General features: G+C 53.2%; 1 protein-coding gene across 1 annotated transcript; it reads left to right on the top strand.

The window, feature by feature from the left end:
• Positions 1 to 7,083: 7,083 nt before the first annotated feature.
• Positions 7,084 to 8,731, top strand: TAGLN2 (transgelin 2). Its single transcript, XM_007947694.2, has 4 exons — positions 7,084 to 7,263; positions 7,772 to 7,946; positions 8,149 to 8,251; positions 8,590 to 8,731. The coding sequence occupies exons 1-4, from the start codon at positions 7,084 to 7,086 to the stop codon at positions 8,729 to 8,731; spliced, it is 600 nt and encodes a 199-aa protein (XP_007945885.1).
• The last annotated feature ends 1,621 nt before the right edge of the window (positions 8,732 to 10,352 follow it).

The raw sequence follows: 10,352 nt of genomic DNA, 5'->3' as shown, positions 1-10,352 counted from the left end.
AGACCAGAAACCAGACAAGGAAAAGAAAGTATTCCAGGGAGAGGAACAGTGTGTAAAAGTATAGAGGATTGATAACGCTTGGCTAGCTGGGAATCATTTGGTGGGAGTGGGTAAGAGCTTGACTACTAACTGAAAGGTTGGCAGTTTTAATCTATCTAGAGGTACCTTGGAAGAAAGTCCTGGTGATCCACTTCTGAAAGGTCACAGCCTTGAAAATCCTAGGGAGCACAGTTCTTTGCAACACAAAGGGTCGCCATGAATCCAAGTCCACTTAAGGGCACCTGGTTTTAGGATTGGGAGATTGAATGGGAAGGTGGGAAGGGGACTGGTTGTTGATAGTTTTGAAACGCAGTAAACAAGGACTCTACTAAACATGAGGAACTCCACTGATGGGTGTAAGCAGGGACCTCAGTAAGCAGTCCCCTAGGGACTGTTGAACTCTGTTCAACTGAAGCCTGAATAGGAGGGGCCAGCCTACAACCCCTAAATTATACTGCTCTCCACCTCAGACAGCTTCAGAAACTGCAGAATCCCTGCCGGCTTCCTCCTCCACTGAGGCCTCCCCTTCGGATCCCTTCAGGATTTAAAAACAGATGTCAGGTCATGGAGGAGCCCATGAAGAGGGAGAGAAATCTCGTGTGAACCCTAGGTCCCAACACTGACCACGCCCCTTGGGCTCCGGCAGGGAGTGACCTCACCGTTAGTTCCTGCCCAGGCTTGAAGAAGGTGGCAAGCAGGACTACGTGGAGGTGCTGTCCCAGCCTGCAAGCCCCAGTCCTGTTTTCACAATCCAGTCAGTGGCGAGAGTGAAGAACGAAGGGGCGTCTTCCTGTGCCTCAGTTTACCTTACCAGCCTTTATAAACCGGGAGGCTTCTTCCGCAATAAACACGCCCACAGTCTTGACCTAACCTCCTAGGCAGGAAGTTTCCCACTGGGGTACAAGTCAATGGTCTTCGAGGTTGAAGTGAGGTTCTTGTGGGCGGGAGACCCTTACAGCTGCCTTTGGAGACCACAGACTCCCAAGGGTCTCTAATCAGTGTTCTAGCCGATTGTTCCTCTCTTTTCCAACGCTGCCCCTGCGCCCCCGCGCTGCGGTGCCTTTAAACTCTAGCTGCCCTTGCCCCGCCTCTGGCCCTCCCCGTCTGAGGCGGGAGCCGCCTGAAAACTCCGGGCCCCGCCGCCGCGCACCACTCGCCGCTGTAGCCCGTCCCGGAGCGCGCCGCTCTCCAGCCCGCTTGTACGGTGAGCAGGGACTGAGGGGGGTATGCGCGGGCTGCAGAAAGCAAGAAGCTGACGCTTGGGACTTGCTCCAGCGAGATTGGGGATCAAAGGTTGGGGTCAGGCGAGGGTTCGATGACTGCTCTGCCCCGCTTGGTACTGTCACCTCCTTCCCCCATGCCTAGACCAGGCATTGTTGGGCGATGAGGTCAGGCAAGGTTTGCTGTGCATGGACGGGGCGTCCGTCCGGTGCAGTGACTCGAGGATTGCGTTCCATCCGCCGATTCCTCCCGGGACGGGGGAAAGGAGTGCGTCTCTGATGAGCCGGCTGGCCCCGATCGACGGCGAGCCCCAGGCCCTGACGCCGGCGCTTGGCCCCGCTCCATGTGCACTGAGCTTCCCGCGCGACACTTCACTTCTGGGTTCTAGCAGCCAGTCTGGGCGCTGCCTGCTGTCTGCCTGCGTCCCTGAACCCACACTCTCCATTCCTTCTGCTAGCTCGCTTTTCTGGGCACTAGGGTCACGGACTGGGGCTACAGAGCCCTGTGCACGGGTCTCAGTGTGGCCTAACCTTCCCTGGTGCAGGTCAGGAGTCGAGGCTTGGATGGTTCGCCTCATAGGAGAGCCCTCTGACCTCAGACATCTGGGGGCCTGCAGCGCTGCAGTGCCCTGCCTATGCGAGGTCGGAGGTGGCTGCCTTCCAGGCCCTCCTGCCCCTATCCGGGTCCCGCTGCCCCCCGCCCGGTGCTCCCTGCTTCTGGGAAAGGCGGCGGTGGCTGCGGGCGGCAGGCGGGCTGCCCAGACCACTGCGTCACCCCAGCGTTAGGCGGGCGGTGGGTGACTCATCCCGCAGTAACGGTTTGGGTGTGGCGGTGGGGTGGGGGCCGGCTGTGGAGGCCAGCCGAGCCAGACCGGAAGCGAACCGCCTCCTTAACGCACTGTGCAGGCCTCGTAGAGCTGGTACCTAGTAAGTTCTAGGGGAATTTGGTGGGGCAGAGAGAAGCGGGGTCGGAGTGGGGAGACGGTGTGGAGATCCGGTGTAGAAGACCCTAGGTTTGGATGGGGCTCTTCTTAGTTCTCTCTTTGACTACCGTGCTCCAGACAAAGGGACAGCTCCCCACTTACAACCCTTACCCTATTCCTTCTTCCTAATTCCGCATCCAAAAAGAAGCCAAACCCCTTTGGTGCTGAGTCCACAGGGGAGACCTAAAAGTACAGAGGAGGCCAGGATAGGGTGAGGCAGGGGCGCATGGGCCTTACCAGTCTAGAACCAATATGTAGTCTTTGTCCAACTTTACCTCCTTCCTTCACCCCACTGCCTTACTCTCTCTGTCTCTCTCTCTGTCTCTCTCTCTCTCTCTCTCTCTCTCTCTGCCTGTGCTCCCTGGGGACTGATGTCTAATCCTTCCTTCACTCTATCCCTCTTCCCTCCAGATTTTCAGGTATGCCGCGCTCAAGCTCAGGACACACCTTAGGTTTCCAGGGCATTTCTTCTTCTGCTGATCTACTTCCTTGAGTCTGCCTCTCTATCGCAAACTTCTCAGTCTCCTCCAAATGTCCTCCATAGCTACTTCCTTGAGGAATATTTGGTACCTGGCTACACCCCAGAACTACTGGGAGGTGAACCCTTTCTCCAGGACCCCAACTCTGTCCCCTGTGCTCAGAGCCTTCCCATACTTAATCGGTGTTGAGTGGGTGTTTCTGCCGGTGCCCCCACCCTGCCCCCATTCCAGTGTTTGGTACACAGAAGCCATGGCAACAGTCCCCTCCTTACCCCCCCTCCCACGCAAACCTTGCGGCTTCCTGTTTGTGTAACTTCAGCTTTCTTTTCTGCTCACAATTCTTGATGGTGAGGGGATTCCCTAAGGGGGCCCCCTAATCTTCGGTTTCCCACCATCCTTGGTTTTGCTTCTTCCCTGTAGCTCTTTGTGGGCAGGTGTCTTCAGCACCCTTTCAGAATAGTCCTAGCACCAAATCTGAGTTGGGACATTCCGTTGTGTCCTGTCTCCACAGTGAATGATCGTCCCTTTGTCTTCCCAGTTAAGCACTTCAGCCAGGAACTCTCAAGTGGCCCCCCTTCGTGTCTGCCTTTCCTTTGGCATTGCCGCTGGGTGGGGTGAGGTAAACTTCCAAACCCAGGATGGGTGGAGCTGAGGGTTGGAAGTGTCTCTTGTGATCCCTCCCCCTTTCCTGACCATTGTAATCCTGTGGGTGGGGGTGAGAGTTGTTCCCATAGCTGTAGTCAACTCTGGAGTTTAGCTTGCACACTGCCAACCTACCCCCCAAGTCGTCCAGCTGTTGTCTTCCCTGGGATCCCCAGCTCTGGGCATCTCCCACGCCTGCCTTCCAGCTGGGCCTGTCTCTTCTCTCCACTTTGGTGGGTGACTTGCTGTTTTCCCTTCCTTCAAGATAGGGCAAGATCCGGTCCCCTGGGTGTCTGTCGACAGGGTGGGCCTCTCCAACTCCAGCAGCCGCAGCCCATCAGCTCCTGCCTGATTGTAGGGGTCGGGTGGAGAAAACAGCTGCTGGCCAGACTGGACCCAGCTGGGCCCACCCCTTTGCAGAGCTCTGCCCTGTGGCTCTGGCATTTTGGGGCTCTAAGGCAAAGGCCCCAGAGTGGAGCAGAGACCTTGCAGCTGGAGGCCACGGCCCTGCCAGCTGTATCCGGACCCTGGAATGTGGGAGAGGCCCTCAGCATCCATCCTCTCCTCTCTGCCCAGAAGTGGCTCTGAGAGGCTGATCTGCCCTTCCCCCCGGGGGGGGGGGGGGGGGACACTGGCAGGGTCTGCCTTCGGTCCCTGTTGTCTCATTCTAACCCTTGTGTCTTGGTTAATCATTCTCCTGACCTTTCTTTCCCTGTGTTGTAGTGAGCCCTGGGCCTTAGGCCACTTGGCCCCATGGAGACACAGCCTTAAATTCTGTGTGACTACAGTGAAACTGCTCCCAGAAGAGAGGTCTGGAAACTTGGGCAGGGAATAGGGAGTGATGACAGCCCTCCAGCCCCCTTGTCATCCTGCCAAGTCTTCCAGCCATCCTCCTCTGTATTAGAGGTTATAGGCTTATTTTGACAGTGATGGCTCAGGAGAAGCTTTGGTGGCACATGGTAAAGCCCATGCCTGCTAACCAAAAGGTCAGTGGTTTGAATCCACTAGCTGCTGCTTAGCAAAAAAAAAAAAAAAAAAGAAAGAAAGATGTGGCAGTCTGCTTCCATAAAGATTACAGCCTTGGAAACCCATTGAGGCAGTTGTACTCTATCTTAGAGGGGTACTATGAGTTGGAATTGACTTGATAGCAAAGGGTTTTGATGGCTTTGGTGCGAGTGTGCTGAGAAGTTGGGGCTGGGCTGTGGAGGGGAAGGAAGCTGCCTTCCTTTTTCTTCAGGCCTCAGCCACTCAACTGCCTGCCTTCACCCCAGTTGATTGTGTTGCGGATAGTCGTATAAGGTCAGGGCCCAGACCCACATTCATCTGGCCCAGCTTTCAGCCTGGGGGAAGTTGGGGGAGGGGCTGGGTTACTCTTAATGAGGTTTAAAAATAACTGATTTATGGGGAGGCTTTTTGCCTGAAATGTGCAGCTCGATAAGAGGAGCAGGAAGGAGCGGCCATGTTGGAGTATGACGGAGGGGATTGGCTTTAGCCTTCCAGGCTGAAAGCCTGTCCTGGGCTCTGGTACTGAGAGGTGTGAGGGTGTTGAACAGCTGCATCCCCTGTGGTCTGGCTTCTTGTACTGCAGCTGAACCCTGAGGCCCATTGTGGGGGTGGCCAGATTGTTTAACCTGGGGTGTGTGGGAGGGAGGGGCCAGCATGACTTCATCTCTTAAATCTAACCTAGCTTGGCCTGGAATCAGAAGTGGGAAGAAAGGGCGGCTCCCCCACCCCCCTTGAACACAGGTGCTGGTCCTGGGGATCCCGTTTGGTGAGCAGAGAGAAGGCTAGCTCTATTGCAGAGCAGAAGAGCCTGTCCAGGAAGGGGTCAGGAAGTAGGGGACCGTGTAATTTCTCTGGTTCAGCTCCCCCTGGGCATCAGTAGCATCTAGGGCTTGATTGACAGGTCCCTGGGTGTGGGACCCAGGCAGTGAGGTGGTGTATGGGGACAGGCCGCAGAGAGGTTCTGCCAACTCAGGCCAGTGGTCAGGAAACCTCCCATTCTTGCTAACCAAAGTCTTCAAACTGTTAAAGAAACCCTCCTGTGTACTTCCTCATCCTTCCCTCTGTTCCCAGGTTTCCCTAAAAATACCGGCTCTTGTATTAATTTCTTAGTGCTACTATAATAAATTACCATAATCTTAGTGGCTTAAAACAACACAAATATATTATCCTACAACTGTAGAAGTCAGAAGTTTGGCAGCGGTCTCACTGGGCTAAAATCAAGGTATTAGCAGGGCTACATTTCTCTTGGTGGCTCTAGGGGAGAATCCATTTCCTTGCCTTTTCCAGCTTTTAGAAGCTGCCAGCGTTGCTTGGCTCATGGCCTTGCATCACTCCAACCTCTAATTCTGTCATTGCGTCTCCTTCTCTGATTCTGACTCTGACTTCCTCTTTCACCTATAAGGCCCTTGTGATTACATTGGGCCACCTGAAAAATCCAGGATAATATCTCAAGGTCCTTAATTTAATTGCATCCGCACTATAACGTAACATAGTCTGGGCAAATGGAAGGAGGTTCTGGGAATTAGGAGTGGACATCTTTAAAACAAACCAAACTCACTGCCGTTGAGTTGATTCGGACTCATAGCAACCCCTCCTTGGGTTTCCAAGGCAGTAAATCTTTACGGAAATAGATTGCCCGTTCTTCCTTCCGCGGAGTGGCTGGTGGGTTTGAACCACCAACCTTCTGGTTAGCAGTTAAATGCCTTAGGCACTATGCCACCAGAGCTCCCTGGTGATCTTGTTGTTGTTGTTGTTATATACCGTCAAGTCAGACCCGACTCATAGCGACCCCTCCTTGGGTTTCCGAGGCAGTATCACTACACAAGTAGATTGCCCAACCTTCCTTCTGAGGAGTAGCTGGTGGCTTTGAACTGCCAGCCTTTTGGTTAGTAGTCAAGTTCTTGTGCCACAGCTTCTAGGAGGGAAAGTAGAACCAGTTCTTACTGTCTGGTTTCTCATGTGAAGTTCCCTTTTGTCTGCTGAAATCCATTAAGGACCTACCTAGACCAACATCTTCCAGGCAGCTCCCCAGGCTGCTTCTGCCCATATTCTTCTCTGAATTCCTACAGTATGTTGTCTAACTGTGTGCAATCTTTACCCTTCCATATGCACTCACCTTGTCTCCTTAATAACACTCTGGGCAACTTTAGGACAAAGAACTTTTCTCTCTTCCACAGTCTCTAGCATAAATTGCAGTTGTTCAATGAAAACCCAGTGGCTGGTCAAGGATTGATTCATCCAGTCTTCTAGCTGCTAGCACAGGTTTCCCAAGCTGCTCCATGTTCTTCCTCCTTATCCTGAATCCTTTGCCTTCTCAGGGCTGTAAAGGGAAAATTTGGAGTTAGAAGGACCAATTTGCCTATGTTAAAGCTGACCAGTCCAAATGAGGGGCTGAATCTCCTATCTTGGTCTTATGTACCCCTTATTCTACTCCAGTGGGTTTTATGCTTCATTCTAATAGTACAGCCATTTGTTTAAATGAAATCTAATGGGGAATCCATAGATGGCCTGTGTAACCCAATGACATTTTCCAAAGTTCTGAAGAGTGTTATTCTAGTCCCTGTCCAGGGGTTAAGAAGAGATTTCCTTGGTATGGCAGCAGTTCTGGTCCTCACCCCTGGGACCCACCCTAGAGGATATAATGTGTGTCCCTGCAGGTGCTGATCCCAGGTGTATTCTCCCCTCAGCTCCCTACAGCCACCACTAGCCATCAGAATGGCCAATAGGGGACCTGCCTATGGCCTGAGCCGGGAGGTGCAGCAGAAGATTGAGAAACAATACGACACAGACCTGGAGCAGATCCTGATCCAGTGGATCACCACCCAGTGCCGCAAGGATGTGGGCCGGCCTCAGCCTGGCCGGGAGAACTTCCAGAACTGGCTCAAGGATGGAACAGTGAGAGCTGGGCCCACTGAGGGTTGAAAGTGTCAGAGAGCAGGGCTGGGTGCGGGAACCTGGGAATTTTTCAACCTGAGGAAGAAAAGGCTAAGGGCACACCATTCCCAACTTCTCCCTCAGCCTGGACATCTTTATTGTGCAAAGACCCATGCTTTCCTTCCTGCCCACTGCGTGAAGGGTAAGGAGGAACATTCCTGTATTTCTTCCTGTAGAAGGAAGGCCCTAGGTGACACCAAAGAATATCTCTAAGGAAAGAGCAGGTGTGCTCTAGTCAGAGGGATAGTATAATAGAAAGGAAAGATTAAATGCTGGCTTTTCATTCTGGGCTCAGAAGCAGAGGCTGGGCAAGAAGGACCCTTGAGGCTCACTCCAAATGAAGGTGTCTGAGCTGTCTTCAGGTAGAAGAGGAACCTCTCTGGTCCACAGCTACTGGTGCTGAAGGCAGCACATGGTGACCTGTGGTAAGCATGTCTTTACCTCTGCAAACCTGCTCTCCTTCACCCAGGTGCTTTGTGAGCTCATTAATGGACTGTACCCTGAGGGCCAGGCCCCAGTAAAGAAGATCCAGGCCTCCACCATGGCCTTCAAGCAGATGGAGCAGATCTCTCAGTTCCTGCAGGCAGCTGAGCGCTATGGCATCAACACCACGGACATCTTCCAGACTGTGGACCTCTGGGAAGGTGGGTGGGGACAGAGCCAAGAGGGGTGTATGTGTGTGTTTTATGAGAGACTAAGCCATGTTGAGAGTTGGGGTGGAGAAGGGTATGGGGAAAAAGAAGAACTATAGGAGACCAGTCCTGCTGACTGACTGCTGACTGAGTGATGAAGGTATCCAGAACCTTAGCCCTGCTGAGGCCAACACCTCCCTCTTCTCCTTCCCAGGGAAGAACATGGCCTGTGTACAGCGGACACTGATGAATCTGGGTGGGCTGGCAGTAGCCCGAGATGATGGGCTGTTTTCTGGGGATCCCAACTGGTTTCCCAAGTAAGTATTGCTGGGCCAGCTGCAAGACTGGGGCAGGCACAGTGTCCCTGCCCACTCCTGTCCCTAGGGAACAACCGATGTTTCCCTAGCCCTGGCCCTTTAGGAAGCACTTCCACATTCCTCGTCTCACTTAATCCTTATCCTTATAACTCCCTCAGATAACAAGTTATTGTCCCTTTTGAGATGAGATGAAAAGGTGTCTTCAGAGAGCTCAAGGCTCTCAAGGGCAGAGCTGGGGCCAGTACTGGGCCCACAGCAAAGGCTATGATCTGTACAGGGGAGAGCTTTACTGGGGCAACCTCTGACCTCCTTCTTACCAGCTCTCTCTTCCCACCCAGGAAATCCAAGGAGAACCCTCGGAACTTCTCAGACAACCAGCTGCAAGAGGGCAAGAATGTGATAGGGTTGCAGATGGGCACCAACCGTGGGGCATCTCAGGCAGGCATGACTGGCTATGGGATGCCACGCCAGATCCTCTGATCCTGCCCCACCCGTGCCCCACCCTTCCGTGAATGGTTAATATATATAAGTTTTTTTTTTTTAAGCAATGACATTCCCTGAGAGCCCCTGGAGCCCTCAGGCTCCCCTCTGCCAGGGTTGGAGACTGGCGTAGCCTGTCTCCTCTAGAGGTGCCCAATGGTGGCCTCTCCCCATACTTACTAATACATTCCCATTCCCTTCCACAAATCCACCAAAACTGGACCAACTGGCCTGTCTTCTTTTCCCCTGGGACCAAAATTTGGGGGTTCCCCCCCAATTCTTCTCTTTCCTTCTGAGCTCTCCTCCTGGGCTCTGTGCCTTCAATCCATTCCTTGGCTGGGGGTTAGGGCTGCTGCCTCCTGGCCTTATGATGTTGGACTAGCCTTCCTTCCACAAGCTGTAGCTGCAGGGATTTAATTTATAGGGAGGGGCCTGTGGTGGCTGCCACTCCAGCCACAGCTGGACTGTGTTCACCACACATCTGGGGCAGCCTTCCCCAGCAGAGGCCCTCTTGGCTTCTCATTTTCCATTCCTCTTGCTGTGGCTAAGAGGTGGTGGTGAGGGGACAAAGAAGGGAGGGCTGCCCACCGTGGTCTGGGCCTTGAGGAATGTGAGTTTGCTGATTTAAATAAAGAATCCCAGTCTTTTTTGGATGGACTCTGGCTGTGTCTGCAATCGCTGTGCCCACTGTGGGGAAGGGAGAAATACTGGGGAAAGGGCAATGAATGGTACAGGGGATAAGGACTTTGAGGTGAAATGTTGCAGTGCTAACCCACTCTTTGATTTCTCCCCCATCCTGTCTCACTGCTAGAGGTGAAAGGTAGGTTGGGGTTGAGAAATGATAAGACTTCACAGCTGCCCTTGGTCTGGAGGCCATAACTGATGGTCTCAACTACCCAGTGGATTTCAAGTGGAGGAGCCCTACCTGGAGCTCGTGGCTGGGCTCCTTCTTCTAACGAGAGTAGCTTCTTAGCCACTGTGAGAGGATGGGGCTGGCTCTTAGCATGGCCCTGAGTCTTGCCAGGTACAGCCATCTTCAACTGGGGGGCTCCTCAGGCAGGCTTGGGGCAAGGTGACCTGCTGGAGTTGGTCAGATCAGCATGGGGGCCAGGGTGAAGTTGTAGTCATGAGGAGGAACTGGAAAGCCAGCCAGAGAATGAGCAAGAGTGGGCTGGTGGAGGTGGCTGGAGGGAGGAAGGCCTGTTGACGCCCCAGGCACCTGTGAGGCTGCCTACTGGGGACAACCTAGCAGCTAAGAGCTTCCTTGTTAAACTAATGGCCTCAGAACAAGATAATTTGGGGGTCATTTTCCCCAGTGCCTGGCCTAGGCATAAATGTTACAATCATAGTTTTCGATCCCTACCAAAAACCAGTTGGCCTTGAGTTGATTCCAACTCATGGTGACCCCATGTGTGTCAGAAGAACTGAGTTCCACAGGGTTTTCAATGACAGATTTTTGGGAAGTAGATGCCAAACCTACTTTCTAAGATTCCTCTAGGTGGGCTTGAACCATAAGTCTTTGGTGTCAACTTTATGCAGCAGCTTTCAGTCAGACCCTGTGCCTTCCCACATTGTGCGTGAGGGTGATGGGATTATGCAGTGGTCTATAACCAGAATCTTC

Source organism: Orycteropus afer, unplaced genomic scaffold, assembly GCF_000298275.1.
Source record: "Orycteropus afer afer isolate SDZICR_OR568_19922 unplaced genomic scaffold, OryAfe1.0 scaffold00193, whole genome shotgun sequence".
NCBI classification, from domain to species: Eukaryota; Metazoa; Chordata; class Mammalia; order Tubulidentata; family Orycteropodidae; genus Orycteropus; species Orycteropus afer.
Note: the sequence above shows the minus strand (reverse complement) of the source record. Positions and strands in the feature narration are given on the sequence as shown.

What these genes read in the sequence shown, in the direction of transcription:
- TAGLN2 (XM_007947694.2), top strand. Translation starts at nt 7,084, where the DNA reads ATGGCCAATAGGGGACCTGCCTATGGCCTGAGCCGGGAGGTGCAGCAG. An exon ending in ACTGGCTCAAGGATGGAACA is followed by an intron (nt 7,264 to 7,771) that starts GTGAGAGCTGGG and finishes TCCTTCACCCAG; the next exon opens with GTGCTTTGTGAGCTCATTAA. An exon ending in GACTGTGGACCTCTGGGAAG is followed by an intron (nt 7,947 to 8,148) that starts GTGGGTGGGGAC and finishes TCTCCTTCCCAG; the next exon opens with GGAAGAACATGGCCTGTGTA.